Source organism: Cebus imitator, unplaced genomic scaffold (assembly GCF_001604975.1).
Source record: "Cebus imitator isolate Cc_AM_T3 unplaced genomic scaffold, Cebus_imitator-1.0 Scaffold50, whole genome shotgun sequence".
Taxonomy (NCBI): Eukaryota; Metazoa; Chordata; class Mammalia; order Primates; family Cebidae; genus Cebus; species Cebus imitator.
In genome coordinates, this window is record NW_016107365.1 from 6,191,680 (window position 1) to 6,207,582 (window position 15,903).

The window sequence follows — 15,903 nt, forward strand, 5'->3', positions numbered from 1 at the left end:
TCACTGTAGCCTTTTTAGTAAGTTTTGAAAATGGGAAAAGTCCTTAACTTTGTTCTTTCTTCAAGATCGGATTATTGGTTATTCTTGGTTTCTTGCATTTCCATATGAGATTTAGAGTCAGCTTGTCCATTTCTGTTTTTAAAAAACAGCAGCTGGGACTGGACGTGGTGGCTCACACCTGTAATTCAGCATCGTGGGAGGCTGAGATGGGTGGATCACTTGAGGCCAGGAGTTTGAGACCAGCCTGGCCAATATGATGAAGGCCTGACTCTACTAAAAATACAAAAATTACCCATGGCTGGTACAGTGGCTCATGCCTGTAATTCCAGTACTTAGGGAGGCTGAAGTGGGTGGATCACCTGAGGTTGGGAGTTTGAGACCAGCCTGGCCAACATGGTGAAACCCCGTCTCTACTAAAAGTACAAAAATTAACCAAGTATGGTGGTGGGCACCTGTAATCCCAGCTACTCAGGAAGCTGATCCTGGAGAATCACTTGAACCTGGGAGGCAGAGATTGCAGTGAGCCAAGATCGTGCCATTGTACTCCAACGTGGGCAACGAGAGTGAAACTTCATCTCAAAAAAGAAAAAAAATTAGCTGGCCATGGTGGCACTGCCTGTAGTCCCAGCTACTCAGGAGGCTAAGGCATGAGAATGCTTGAACACAGGAGGTGGAGGTTGCAGTGAGACGAGTTCATGCCACTGCGCTCCAGCCTGGGGAACACAGCGAAACTCTTTCTTAAAAACAAACAAACAAAACAAGCAGCTGGGACCTCGATAGAAGTTGCATTGAATCTGTAGATCAATTTAAGGAGTATTATCATCTTAACAATATTAAATATTTCATTTCATGAATATGGGCTATCTTTTCATGTATTTGTCTTTAAGTTTTTTCCCATAGTGTTTTATAGTTTTCAGTGTACATGTCTTGTGTTTCTTTCATTAAATTATATCTAAATATTTATTCTGTTTATACTTATTATGTATTTGTAGCTGCACTCTATTATGAATTGAATGTGTTCTTAATTTTATTTTCAGATTGCTTATTATAAGTATATAAAAACATAATTGGTTTTGTTCCTGGATCTTGTGTCCTACAGCTTTTCTCTACTGATTTATTAGCCTTTTGCAATAGGTGATACTAGGAAAGTTATAATGTACCGTGACTTAAAAGGAAAACTTGTTCTTCATTTTCTAGGAATGGTAGCTGTAGGGTACATCAATGAAGCTATTGATGAAGGGAATCCTTCAAGGACTTTAGAAACTTTGCTGTTACCTACTGCAAATATTAGTGATGTGGACCCAGCCCATGCCCAGCACTACCAGGATGTTTTATACCATGCTAAATCACAGAAACTCGGGGTAAGTTTTAGTATATCTGTTTCTTTTAAATTTTGCAGGCTAGGTGGCAGGGGTGGGGAAGGAGGGAGGATTTGACCCATTTACCTTAAATCTCATGAGCTTCTTGTCCCAACAATTACCCATGAATCAGAATGGAAATAATAGAGCTGTTATTTTCCTGGTACCAAACATTAGGGGGAAACTAGCTCCGGAGCTACTTATTGCTTCAATTCTTCAACTAAAAACTCAGTTGTAGGTGAGCTCTTATTCAGAGTTCAATTCATTGGCTATTTCCTGAGTAGATACTATGCGCACAGTTCAGTCCATAGCTTCTGGTAGAGAAGATGGGGATACAGAGGGACACATAATACCATTTGAATATTCTCCGACCTTATCTTCAAAATGCTTAGAAACTGATTGAGGTAGTGGGCATTGTCACATGGAACAGTTAAGTGATAGTAAAGATAAGGGTGTGCAAAGTGTCCAAATGAGAGATACTCAGAGTGATTCATAGATGTTTGAGGTTGTGGAGGACTAGAAGCCTAAGAGAAGGTGTGGAGGTAGAGCAGGAGCTTTCCTCTTGAAGAGCGGTAGCTTTTTCTGAGTACAGAGCTTATACCGCTATTATAAGGAGCCCCACAAAGACTGGCCTCTGTGATAAAGCAAGTGGGCTGAGTAGTGAGGCTGATATGATCTGTTACCTAAGAGTGGAAGTGATGCCACCTGGACCTAGCCACTTACGGCTACCGTGTCTTCAGGTGCAAACTCAGCTGAAAGGGTGGTTATCTTCTCTGTCTAGGCCTTTAGAACCTAGGAACTGCCTCATTCCGAACAAGAAAAATATCCTTGGTTAATGCAGACATTTATTGAGAACCTACTATTTGCCAGGCATGATATTAGATACTCATGGTTATCTTCTCTGTCTAGGCCTTTAGAACCTAGGAACTGCCTCATTCCAAACAAGAAAAATATCCTTGGTTAATGCAGACATTTATTGAGAACCTACTATTTGCCAGGCATGATATTAGATACTCATGTGTATCATCTCATTTAATCATCACAATAATTCATAACAGCCTTCTGAACCATTTCACTATCATTATTGCCATCTTACACATGATGAAACCAAGATTAAGTAACTTGTTGAAAGCTATCTAAGATGTGGTCAGGCACAGTAGCTTACGCCTATAATCCTAGCACTTTGGGAGGTCAAGGAAAGTAGATCACTTCAGGCCAGGAGTTTGAGACCAGCCTGGCAAACATGGCAAAACCCCATCTCTATAAAAAAAAAAAAAAAAAAATACAAAATTAGCCAGGTGTGGTGGTGCACACCCATAATCCCAGCTACTTGGGAGGTTGAGGCACAAGAGTCTCTTGAACCAAGGAGGTAGAGGTTGCAGCGAGCAGAGATCACACCATTGCACTCCTAGCCTGGGCAACATAGCAAGGGTCTGTCTCAAAAATAAATAAATAAAATAAAATAAAAGGTTTCTAAAAGGTAATTAGTCCTGAGACTACAGCTTAGGTCTGTCTGATTCAGAAACATCGTAATTATGTATTAAGGCAGATGGGAAAAGATGTTTATTGCAGCTTTGTTTGTAATAACAAAACACCAAAAACAACCTAAGTGTTGTTAAGCAAAAGAATCATGCTGTGATGTGCATAGAAATGGAGTACAGACTTGTATATGTGTTGTAGGGAGGGGCACACACACTCTTATATGTGTCTAAAGTATTTCTGGAGGGAGGATACCTTCTGGAAGGTGAACTAAAAGGCTAGTATAGATGGGCGATTTCTTTTTCACTCTGTTTTTGTACTGCTTGGATTTTTAAATTTTTTAAGGAGTGTATGTATTACATAATTACTGTTGCTAAACTTTTAAAAAGCAATGTAAATCCTGTCCTCACTACTCCACTGCCTCACTGAAGGTAGAGGAAGGTATCTCCCATGGTGGTGCCCTCTGCACTGCCAGCCTTCTGACCAGAAGGGTGGTGGCATTGCCTGACCCTCTGAACTTTGCCAAGTGCCCCCAGTCACATCAGTCTTTCTCATTTAAACCTCATACCAGCTGTGGAATGGATGCTGTCTCATCCGATATGAATGAGCCTGAGGCTTGGGGCGAATGCCTGGCCAAGGTATAGCCAGTGGTGGGTAGAGTGAAGACTCATACCCAAGCCTGGTGTCCGCACATCCCAGGAGGAGGAAAGTGGGCTTCCACCTTGCTCTTTCCACTGAGGTGGCTATGACTGTGGCACATGGTAAACTTAAAAGCAAAACAAAGTTATTTGCTTTGAAGACAGACATCATTCAAATCCTGGCTTTGCCTCAGATTAGTTATACAACCTTGGTCAAGTCACCAAATCTCTCTATGCTTATTTTTCCATGTATAAAATTGGAATAATAGTACCTGTCTTAAAGAATTATGGTAAGGGTTCAATGCAAATATACAATATGTAAATATATATCAATATATAACTATATGTACTATTAATTAAGACTGTGTGCACATGTGTGTGTAGGTATAGCATTTAGCATGGAGCCTGGCACCAAAAAAAGGACTTAAATAATGTAGCTAGTATTATTATGGGCACCTATGGCTGCCTCCCAAGTAAGAGGTGAGTGATGTCAATATCTCAAGGATCTTTTCTTTTTTTTTTTTTTTTTTGAGATGGAGTCTTGCTCAGTTGCCCAGGGTGGAGTACAGTGGCACCATCCCAGCTCACTGCAACCTCTGCCTCCCAGGTTCAAGTGATTGTCCTGTCTCAGCCCCCTGAGTAACAGGGATTACAGGCACATGCCATCATGCTCGACTAATTTTTGTATTTTTGTAGAGGCAGGGTTTCACCATGTTGGCCAGGCTGGTCTTAACTCCTGACCTCAGGCGATCCGCCTGCCTCAGCCTCCCAAAGTGCTGGGATTACAGGTGTGAGCCACCGCACCCGGCCTCAAGGTTCTTACTAGACATAGGGTCTGCGCTGTTCACACATCAAAGTCAGGGTCTTCTGAGGACAAACAGAGATAGATCTGTGTCCCTGTTTGCCCACAGCCACATGGAGGTTTGTCTTTGAGGTGAGCCTGACTCCACAAACCCAAGACCTTTCATAGGTGGGCAGTATAGGTCTCCTCTAGACTGGGCATTCCAATCTAGATTGAGACGGAACTCCACAGGAGTCCTTTGAAAGAAGGCTTTGAATGCCCACACCATGCCAGCTCTGTGTCAGGCATCCTTTCTAGGTGTGGAAGCAGTAGCTTTCATGGTGTGATGAGAGCATTGATATGGAGCCTAGGGATTTGGGTTCTAGTTCAGGCATTAAACCACTTTTAGCCTATATAATTAAGGGTTTTGAAATATACTGATAATTGCTAACAGATTTAAAACACTGCACATCCATGCAATAAATCATATTTGGTTAAATTCCTGTTTTTAAGCACAGTTTTCTTTCTCTGTTCCTTGATTTCTCAGCCTGTTCTTTTTCTCTGGAAAAATCTAATTCTATTGTTCGGCAGTGTCTTTACGTTTGTTTTTTAACCTCTGCTTTTTTTTTTTTTTTTTTTTGGAGATGGGATCTTGCTATGTTGCCCAGTCTGGTCTCAAACTTCTGGGCTCAAGTGATCCTCCCACCTCAGCCTCTCAAATAGCTGGAATTAAGGCACAAGCCACCACATTCAGCATCCTCTGTTTTTATTCCTGGAAGTTTCCAGTTGTATGTTTATGGTGTTATTTCTGTTCCTTGGCCTTCCCAAGGTCTGGCCTTGGAAAATAAGAGAAGAAAATTATATTGCTCGTATTATCAGTATAAGTAAAATTTATGCCAAAGCATATAGCTATTAAAGGTCACAACGGGTAACATCTTCATAGGATGGATGCTCAGTTTTATCAAAGACTGAGGACCGTGATTGAAGTTGGTGAGGATTCTTGGTCCTCTTTAGCAGTATTTCAACTATAACTTTGTGTAGCCTTCAAATTCCTTTTGCCTCTTAGAAAGAGACTTGAATAGTGGTCATGTTGACTTTAACTTAGCAGAGTAGAACACTTTTTCTATGTCTGTTCACTGGGTTGTGTGCTGTTTTACAATTGAAGGCTTTGCTTGTGAACATAAGAATTATACCCCACCAAAAAGTTCTGTTTTACTCCCTGTATATACCATAAAAATTGTGTGCTTTTAACAAACATTGCTGTATTTTTTTCCCTAGGTAAAACTGTGTTGTAATTGATGACTTAATTTTGAGAAGTCAGTTCCTTTCATTGAAGTTTTTATCATCTTGAAACTTACTTTAGATTTGTTTTTCATTCTCACTTTAGTGTTTACCTGATTTTGGCTCTTTGCATAACCACACACATAAAGGGTCTTCATATGAGCTCTTCTTACCTAAGTCCAATGAAATAGAAAACTCTGCACATTTAAAAATATGCATTTAAAATTGTTTTTTATTGTTTTGTTGGTCATTACAAAATGTACACTCAAGGGAGATTCCTACAGACTTGTAAATTCATCTCAGCAATCCTTTAGGCTTAAAGTTTCCTCAACCCCATTGATATTCACTACTACCATTCATTTGTCACCACTAGCATCTTCCCTCCTGTCTAATCACTGAGTTAAGGGAAAAATAGTCATTTACTTACAGTAATATAATGGGTTTTAATAACAAAATTCCATTTCCCCATTAAAAGCTATGCTTAAGGAAAAAAAAATAATGGAGGCATTATTTTAAACTTCTAAATGGCCTTTTGAGTATAGTCTTAGTTTAGCTTCCTTATTTTTTTGTATATCCAACCTGAAATGACATCATCCCATGTCATCACAGTATGTTGCTTTTTCAGTATGAAGTTAATGGGCTTTTTAGCTGCTTTGAGATTTTTTTAATTCATTCAGCCACACAGAATGCAAAGCATAGAGCTGGGCCCCACAGAGACTTGGGCCTGGCATCACCCAGAAGTTCAAGGAAGGGAGAGGATGAGCACCTTCTCCATTATACATGGTGTTTGATTGTTCATGGAATTAAAAAATTTACATATAAATGAACTATATATAGATGCCATAATAAAAAGTGTACAAAAGTGCTGCTTTGGAAGTATAGATAAGAAAAATGACAATGCTAGCCTGAGAATCAGGGAAGAATGGTTCTTTGAGGACTTCAGAAATGGACAGAATTAAGGCAAAGATGTCAGGACTAGCTTTTCAGTCTGAGGCAGCATGGAGAAACAGCAGAGCAAGAGGTTTGGTTGGTGCCTACATCACAAGCAAGGTTTAACCGGAAGTTGGATTAGCCAGTTAGCTTTGAATGCCAGGCTAAAGATTTATGATTTATTATACAAGCAGTGGAGTTAGTAGAGGTGTTTTAGTGATGTAGCCTAACTGATATCCAAGGAAGATTAATCTGGCGGGACCTGTGAAATGGAGGGTAGGCTGGCAGTGGAGAGAATGGTTAGAAGGCAGAGGTGGGCTGGGCATAGTGGCTCATGTCTGTAGTCCCAGCACTTTGAGAGGCTGAGATGGGAAGATCACTTGAGACCAGAAGTTCAAGACCAGCCTGGGAAACAATGAGACCCCATCTCTGCGAAAGATAAAAAATAAAATTCACTGGGTATGGTGGTGCATGCCTGTAGTCCTAGCTACTTGGGAGGCTGAGGCAGGAGGATTGCTTGAGCCCAGGAGTTGGAGGCTGAAGTGAGCTATGATCAGGTCACTGCACTTCAGCTGGGTAACAAAGCGAGACCCTGTCTCTATTTAAAAAGAGAAAGGAAGAAAAAAGAAGGTAAAGGTGGAACTAGATAAAGGATCCTGGTGAGGGACCCTGCAAAGATAGAACCAGTTGATGAGGCAGCCGTCAGCATGAGAGTCAAAAGAGACCAAAGAATAAAAAATGATGTCAGATTTCAAGGATGGCAATACCATTCACAGAAATAGGGAAGATGGAGATTTAAAGAGCTTGAAGTTGCAATAAGGCAAATGGAAATGTCATTTTTCATAAAGAGTTGTGATATCTTTTCTCCTGTATTAACATTTTTTAAATACTGATAAATTGTTTTTAAAAATGATTAATGCTGCTCGGCGTGGTGGCTCACGCCTTTAATCCCAGCATTTTAGGAGACCAAGGCAGGTGGATCACTTGAGGTCGGCAGCCTGGCCAACATGATGACACCCTGTCTCTAATAAAAATACAAAAATTAGCTGGGTATGTATGTCTGTAATCCCAGCTACTTGGGAGGCTGACCCAGGAGGCAGAGATTGCCATGAGCCAAGATAGCACCACTGCACTTAGTCTGGGCAATACAGGAGACTCAGTCTAAAAAAAAAAAAAAATTTACTGATGCTTTTGTAATGTTTGACCCTTGAAGCATATTTCTTAGGAGCTCAGAAATGGAGCTCCTTGCACTATGCATATGTTGTCCATGAAAACAGATGTCTGTGAAAATAAACATTCTCTGTGATAGCTGTCCTTGTTCTCTAAGATAGTTTCAGCATTTTGTAAGGTAAGCAGTGGAGTGATTTCTGATTTTTGACATGAGAAAATAAAGGAATGGATCTAAGCAACTATTCAGGCTGCCCAGGCACAAAGCTATGAGATATATAAAATAGAAGCCATCAGTACTGTTGTTGTAGTAATTGGCATGGTGAATAATAAGTATAATATTGCTTGGAGCAAAACAAATGGTAAAAATCGCAAGGATGAGGAGAGTCGCCTTAACATACCACAGCCATCTATGATCGTATGCATTAAGTGTCCGGATGATGGCTGTGTAGCAGTAGATGATAACCACAAATGGAATTAAGAATCCAAAGAACGCCAAGGAGATGAAGTAGTAGAGTTGGAAGGGAGACGAGGACTCACATGTGTTGTGAACGTCGTGGCAGGTGGTGATGTCTGGCTGAACAAGATAATATTCCTGCTTCAGGATGAAAAATGGCAACATATATAAGAAAACTATTGCCCACACCAGTCCACATGTTAGCAAGGCATAAGTGTGCTTGGGCAGGCCCCGGTAGGTGAAAGGATGGACGATGGCCAGATAGCGGCTGATGCTGATGCAGGCAAGGAGCAGAATAGAGCAGTACATGTTGCCGTAGAAGATGACCGTGGTGGCCCGGCACAGGACCTCTCCAAATACCCAGTTGTTCCCATTAAGATGGTAAGCTATCTTAAAGGGCAACGTGATACAAAAAAGAAAATCTGCAATGGCCAGGTTGGTGTAGAATACGGTCATACAGATGGATCTGGTCCTGAAGAAAAGCATCCACAGGGTCACAGCATTGGCTGGCACACCAACTACAAACACCAGGAGGTAGACAGCAGGTATCAGTTTGGTACTTAAGGAGCTGGTGAGGTACCCCATAGTAGCATTTTTCACATGGAGATGTGAAGCACTTTCTTCAGGGCACTTCATTCTTACAGTAATGGTGGGTCCTGTCCAGCCTTCTAAGGCAGAAGAGGGGAACTCTTCAAAAGAATCTAGGGGAGCTCCACGAAAGGTCTTAACAGATAACACAGGCTTTGCCAAGTTGTTTGTATCATTTTCCATGCCTGTAATTGAAAGGAAGTATTCACATATATTTAGGGTTCAAGAGAAAAGAAAACAATGTGTTTTATGCTACATAATTTCTGTGACTGTAGAATTTAAGATCATTTTTATTTTTAAAAATCATAGATTAGGCACTTAACAAGCATGTACTTAATACATATCATATGCCCCAGAACAACACTATCTCATGCAGAAACAAAAACTAAATGATCACTCATTGTGTGTAAGGTGTTTATAATACTACTGAAAGAAACAAAAATAGCACATCAGAACATTATAGGCATGTTGACTATAAACTGTATAGGCATTCAGACAATACTTAATAGATTCAGGTGTTTGAGCAAAATGTCAAGGAAAAGATGAACTTGAGCAAAGACAAGCAAGATTCATAAAAAGATGGAATTTAATGAGTAAGATTCTGCTGATGATGAATGGGCAGCAGCATAGTATGGGCTATTATAAGATCTGGGAATGCCAGGTAAGTTGATTTAGCAAATTGTTATTGTACACTTACATGTCAGTGGTGTAAAGTTTTAAATAAACTCCATTTCTATCTGTAAGTAACTCTACTAGTGGAGAAGATGTATAAAAATGCATTGTCTCATGCTAATAAGGTGCAGCTGAGAAAGGAAATTGAAAGAGTGGGTAACGGCTAAGTTACTGGAGGGCCTATAAACTGTCCTGAGAAATCATGCCTGTTCATAGATGCTGGGGTTGCACACACAATTTTGAACAGAGGAGTGACCATTGTGTTAGGCAGAATAACAACTCCCCAAAGGTTCTGCCTGCTAATTCCTGAAACCTACAAGTATGTTCCTTTACCTAGCAAAAGGGACTTTGCAGATGTAATTTAGTTAAGGATCTTAAATTGAGGTTTTCCTGGATTGCCTAGGTGGGCCCAATATAATCATAAGAGTCCATATAAGGGGAGGGTAAGACGTTAAAGTCAGAGATTTGAAGATGCTATGCTGCTGGCTTTGAAGATGGAAGAAAGGGTAATAGACCAAGGAATGCAGGCAGCTTCTAGAAGCTGAAGAAAGCAAGATAGCAGATTCTCTCCTAGAGCCTCCACAATGAACACAACCCCACCAACAGCCTTGATTTTGATCTCTGATCTCCAGAAATACAAGATAATCTGTTGTTTTAAGCCACGCAATTTGTGATAATTTGATATAGCAGCAATAGGAAACTAATATAGCCATGATTTTGACTTGTTTTTAAGATGACTTAGGTGACAGCATAGAGAATAGATTGAAAAGGTAAGAAATTAGAGGCAAGGGGACCTGATTTGGAGGCTACTGTCATCCATAGCTTAGTGAGTTGCTGAGCTAGAGCATTGGTCATGGAAAGGCAACAGCAAACACCTGAGACTCTGATGGTGGCTCAGAGGGACTTGGTGTCTGATTGGCCTTGGGGTACAGTGAGGGAGGGGCAGGAGGCAATAACAACTCAGGTTTCTCTCTAGATGACTTGGAGGGAGAGGATGCCATTAATTGAGTCCGAGGAAGAGACAAGGGGGCAGGATGGAGGAGAAGCTACAATCTGTTTTTAGTCTGACTGAGGATGAATTGCTTGTGGAATATTAGTAAAATGTCCAGCAACTGGTTAGAAGACTGTATGCGGGTCCAAAATTCCAGGAGCCCAAATTAGAGGCATGGTTTATTGGAGTCTGCGTGGAGGCTCTAGTTTAATTTAGTGGGAGTGGTTGAGATGGCCTAGGGAGAGTTCTGAGAAAAAATAATCCAAAGGTGAATTTTAGGGGAAATAACAGGTTTTAAAGGAAAAGGAAACAAAGGAGGGAAGATCAGAAGATGAAATCAGCATGAGGACCTAAGAAGTTGGAAATAAATTTTTTAAAAGACAGAAACACATCAACTATCTGCTATCATTATTTGGTGTTACTTGGCATGTTGATGTTAATAATCCTAATTCCTGCAATTTCAAAAACAAAATCTTGAAGCTCAAACCTGAACATTTATTATTATGTAATTTTTTCGTAAATCTTTCACATGTATAGAAAATAGACTCAGATTTCTGATGTTACCTTTAAGGTGGACTTTTATGCCAAATTTATATTGGCATATTATATTTTATGCCAAATATATTTAAATTTATATCCAGTACTGTGCCTGTTGCGTTTTGTCCCAAGGCCTCAGAATTCCTCCTCATTGAATACTTGAAGTTAGTGTTGAGTAACCCGTTTTTCAATCAGAGCCAGTTTCTCTTCCTGCTTTAATCTCTAGCAGTTCGCTCTGGGATGAAATGGGAAACCTCCCGCATAATCCTGAGATTGCACAAGCTGAATTCACTGTGTACAATAGAGGTGTGGCCTGATAACTTCGGGTATGAAGGTGATCAGGTGTCATTTAAGAAAAGATAGATTAAAGAAAAGAAAAGAAAAATGTGGGAGGCAGCATTCTGTGCCTGTATTTAGAGGTGACCTTTGAAGGTATGTTGTGTGATACTTGAGTTTAGCCACACAAACCCTTCTCACTTTAGCATTTTAGACAAGTTTTCGCATTTGACATCACCCAAAGAGAAGAGCTTTTAAAGATAGGCACAAAGCTGGAGACTGATGGCTGAAGAGCATGCTGTACAAGTTATTTACCTGCAGGATCTGATTTTAAGAAGCTGTTAAAACCAAGTGTTTGTCAGTTTTCAGAAAATTTCTGGGATTGAGCAAGACATTATGTCTCCAGACATGCCAAACAGTGCCTGCATTTTGTGGAAAAATGGATATGATTCCATTTTCCACAAGAATGCCAGATCTGGTTCCACTTAAATAAGTCTTTATTCCTCAGAGACTGGTTTTCCTTACAAATAGTACTCATTGTTAATTTTTCTTTCATGTATTTGAATTCTTTATAAAGGCTTCCATTGGGCATAATATTTCCGAAATGTTTTTCAATCTGGGAAGAGGCCTGGAAGAACTAATCCAAAGGGCATGAACTCCAGTCTGCCAGGGGTGTCCAAGGGAGAGAATACAGTCATGGATTCATAGTTTGTTTCTGGTTGAGCCAGTAAAGCCCCTTCCTCATCCCTCTTTTCCGTTTATCACTAAAGACAGGAAGTAAAAACCATGACATCAGGCTGCTAAAAGCCTAAAACAAACAAAACAAAACAACAACAAAATAAGTCAGGTTGAACAAGCTTGCCTGATTCTTGCTTCTCATTTCTCCCCACCCCTATGGAAGAAAGCAAATGCACTCCCTCTTTGTTTCTTTCAGAGGCCCCCATTTTCACCTATATCAGACCCTACTAGTGTCTTGAAGGAACCACCCCCTGAAAACCTTATTTCTTTTGCAATTCTGCTGCTCACCGTATCGGCCCATCTACTCCCAGGAAGAGCTTGCACTTACTGTATTCATAAATCCCATATGAACTTACCGCTAATCACCACAAAATCTCTTAGAGCTCTCTGTAACAACTCAGGGATTCCAACTGTTAATTTAAGCAATATTCCTTTAAAAAGCGTTGCTTTTTGTTTTTGTTCCCCTTGCTGTGACCCTTCTTTGCCTCTCCCACTCCTAACAATGTTGACTGGAGTGTGTGACCTAGCAGTCAAAGAGTGACACGTACAGACCTATCTCAAATTTGCTATTTTTGGAAAAAGCAGGAGGTTTCAAGCTGACGTTGTTGTAGGTAAATGGAAAGTACATTCAAGGTTGAATAATAGTATTTGGGAGACCTTATTTCCAAAATTTAAATAATCATATATGAGGATGGGAAGAACTCCCCACTGAAAGTCAAAAACGGTCATTCATTTTGGAAATACTGACTTATTAACATTGCCAGCTATTGAAAGCAGATGATTTTCTCTTTCTGGCACTATTCTTGTTTCTCCCATTTATATCTCACCAAGAGGTATAAACACAGGATATATTTCTTAATCCCTTGAAAAAGTGCTATCTTTGCTTAACCAGAAGAAATTCTTAAAAACACCAAAATGTCTCTCAAAGAAAATTGCTTCCTGATTTAATTGTAGACATCTAATGTCTTGAATATGCCACACATTTTTAAACATCAGGAGAGAACACTGAGTCTTTGACCAGGTTTGCATAGAGTGAATGAACTATAGATGTTCATTTCCATGATTCTACCTTTTAATAACAAAGATCAAACTGCCTTTGGGGCTTGCAGTTTGTGTGAGATACAAAGAAAACTCGGTTCAGTTGACTCTTCATTTGTAACACAAACCCGAATCTCCATTCTACCCCCCTGAGAAAATTGCTTACCACTCTGACAAGTGGGCAACAGAAGCAGGAGGCCAGCAGCTGCAAAAATGAAGGCTTTCATTTTGATGACCTGAGTCCCGTTTCTTGAACTTTATGAAATGTGTAAAATCATGGAGCAGTTTCACCTCAGTTCCATGTGTCAGCAGCAAATGGAAGCCTTCTTCTGTCTGTAGAAGTTTGCTTTCCTGTATGGTGCAGGCAAGAAACTTGCCCTGGTCCTCCGTAGGAAAAGGGTGTTTCAGTAAGCATGACTCAGGCGAGCCTCTGAGCATGTTACGTTATCCCTGGAGGAAGGCATTTAACTCTTACCCACCCCTAACAGTCCATTCTGAATAAGTGCTGTAATTCTCCCCTAGTATGTTTGCATTTTAAAAATGGCCAAAATTATGCAGGACTTTACAGAACTATCCCAAAAACAGATGCTGCGCAGCAGTAAGTTTTGAATCTGTCCCATATTTCATTTCTTATCCATTTTAAAAATGCAGTTCCAGGGTGTCATTTCCACTTAATAAATTATCCTTTCCTGGATCTTCCCAGCTATTTCAAATCTTATTTCGTAAACACCTTACATAAATTATAAATTAAATTAATCATGGAAGGCAAACATTTTTTAAGAAATTAAAATTGGGTGCCCAATTACATTGAACATTTTCCATCGATGTCATATTGATTTGAATTTGTCATCAGTGCCTGGCCAGAAGTTGGCTTTTGAGTGGTGGACCTTTTTCTTTGGAACATGAGGAAAGGGTTTGTTCTGGCTTTTTTTTTTTTTTTTTTTTTTTTTTTTTTGCCTTATTTTGATGTGTTTTGAGCCATTCAGTAACTCTTAGGGTCAGATAACTGGGGAGACACATTGTTCAATCAAACTAAAATCATAGTCATTAAAATGAGGAGGACTCCTTTTATTCCATGAGTGTTGGTGAAGAAGTCTACAATAAGATTTTTTTAATAGTGGTAAAATATGCATAACATAAAATATACTGTCTTAACCAGTATTACGTGTACAGTCCAGTAATATTAAGTATGTCACATCGTTGTATAACATACAAGCTTTTATGAATTGTTATATTCTATAGAGTATAACTTAATATACACTAATGAAAAAAAATGCATTATTAGTTAATAAAACTTAAACCTGAAGACTGAACGGCCCAATAGCCTGCTCCTTACAAAAATGCAGCAAGAATTAGAAAATACAAATTTCACATGAGACCTAAAGGCTAGGGATAAGCTAGGAAGAAATTGATCTGTGGAAACCTCTCACATCTTAATTAAATTATATCAAATTAAGATTTTTAGGGTCAAAGATCAGTGTTTAATACCGCAACTAAATAATATATGGTCGTACAAACTGAGATAGAATGCTATTATATTGCAGAAATAAAAACTATAAAATATTGACAAAGGGTTTTTTTGTTGTTGTTTAATTAGAACTTTTCTGGGAGTTATCTAAATTCAGAAATTTATGACTTGATTTGCACATGGCCTAGTTTCTGGTCATTTAATTCATTTTTGACTCTTATGTTGAACCTGGCTGTTTAACTGAAGTGGAGGCGTGGCCGTCCTGTAAATATGCTACTCTTTTCAGTGTTCTGATGAACTATTGAAAAAGCAGACTTGGCCGGGCGTGGTGGCTCACTCCTGTAATCCCAGCACTTTGGGAGGCTGTGGGGGGAGGATCACTTGAGGTCAGGAGTTTGAGACCAGACTGACCAACATGGTGAAACCCAATCTCTACTAAAAATAGAAAAATTAGCCAAGCATGGTGGCAGGTACCTATAATTGCAGCTACTTGAAAGGCTGAGGCAGGAGAATTGCTTGAACCCAGGAGGCAGAGGTTGCAGTGAGCCAGCCTAAGTGACAGAGCAAAAATAAAAAAATTTTATTTATTTTATTTTTGCTCCATCTCAAAAATAAAATAAATAAGAAAAAGCAGACTTCACATTGATTTGATAGGATTCAGTTTTTACTGTTGATTTTACATTTAACTCTAGCAACCTTTAGTTTAATGTGTCATAATTTAAACTGTTGACATAAATTTATTTGATTTATAATTTCTCTCTTCAGTTTGGCTTATAAAACTAATACTTTAAGGTTTGAAGTAAGATTGTTACTGCCTTCTCATCTGGGTAAAAATTTGTGTGGTGCATCTTCTACAGTGATAAGTTATGAAGGAAGGTAAATACCCTTCAAAAGAACTGAGACACATAAATGAACGCATAGAGCTTAGGTTTTAGGCTATGCCTGGGGAATGTTGGGTTCTCTTAGATGTTGCGAATTGAGAAAAATTAGTTCCTACTTCCCTCTCTTTTTGCCTCCTCCAGTCTTCCCCTTTCTGTCCTGCTTCCTGTTTGAGCCTCCCCCATCCATTCTTGAAAATAATGGAAAATCTTGCTGATGCTTCCCTTGTAGTCTGCCACGTAGCCAGAGGTGATGGCGGAAGCAGGCGCCAAGCCTTCCCCAGAGGCCTTCTTTAGCCCAGATGTTGCAGGATGAAATTACAGATATTTTATCTCATTTTCAGAGCCCTTTCCCACGCATTATCTCACATTAGCCTCTGAGGAAAATAGTGTTAAAAGCCTGCCAGAGGAACCAGTGACCATTCCTCTCCTTCCTGTCCCCATCCATCTTAAATCCCAAGTGATGGTGTCGGTGCCGGATCCATCGCCTTTCATTCTTCACAGTCGACTTAGGGTTTAGAACACAACACTTATTCCTACACATAGGTAAAATGTTCCCATTTGTTAAACGTCACGCCTTTCCTGAAAATATCTCTGCTGATAAAAATTTACTTGCGATCTCAGAC

At 39.7% G+C, this 15,903-nt stretch overlaps 2 protein-coding genes across 4 annotated transcripts in view; one reads left to right on the forward strand and one right to left on the reverse strand.

Moving 5' to 3' along the window:
• Positions 1–15,903, forward strand: part of IQGAP2 (IQ motif containing GTPase activating protein 2) — a 306,128-nt gene that overhangs the window by 199,978 nt on the left and 90,247 nt on the right. For both annotated transcript variants that reach the window (XM_017527675.2, XM_037738181.1), the window contains exon 13: positions 1,198–1,361. In XM_017527675.2, coding sequence (XP_017383164.1) covers positions 1,198–1,361 — 164 coding nt within the window. The remainder of the gene's footprint in view (positions 1–1,197; positions 1,362–15,903) is intronic.
• The window catches only part of F2RL2 (coagulation factor II thrombin receptor like 2), a 36,590-nt gene continuing 27,681 nt past the window's right edge, over positions 6,995–15,903 (reverse strand). Inside the window, exons 1-2 of one of the 2 annotated variants that reach the window (XM_017527679.2) lie at positions 13,098–14,726; positions 6,995–8,864 (exon numbers count right to left, since the gene is read on the reverse strand). In XM_017527679.2, coding sequence (XP_017383168.1) covers positions 7,801–8,864; positions 13,098–13,158 — 1,125 coding nt within the window. In that variant the 5' untranslated portion in view covers positions 13,159–14,726 and the 3' untranslated portion in view covers positions 6,995–7,800. Of the gene's footprint in view, positions 8,865–13,097; positions 14,727–15,903 lie in introns of those variants that run through there. The other variant, XM_037738182.1, reaches the window with a different exon arrangement.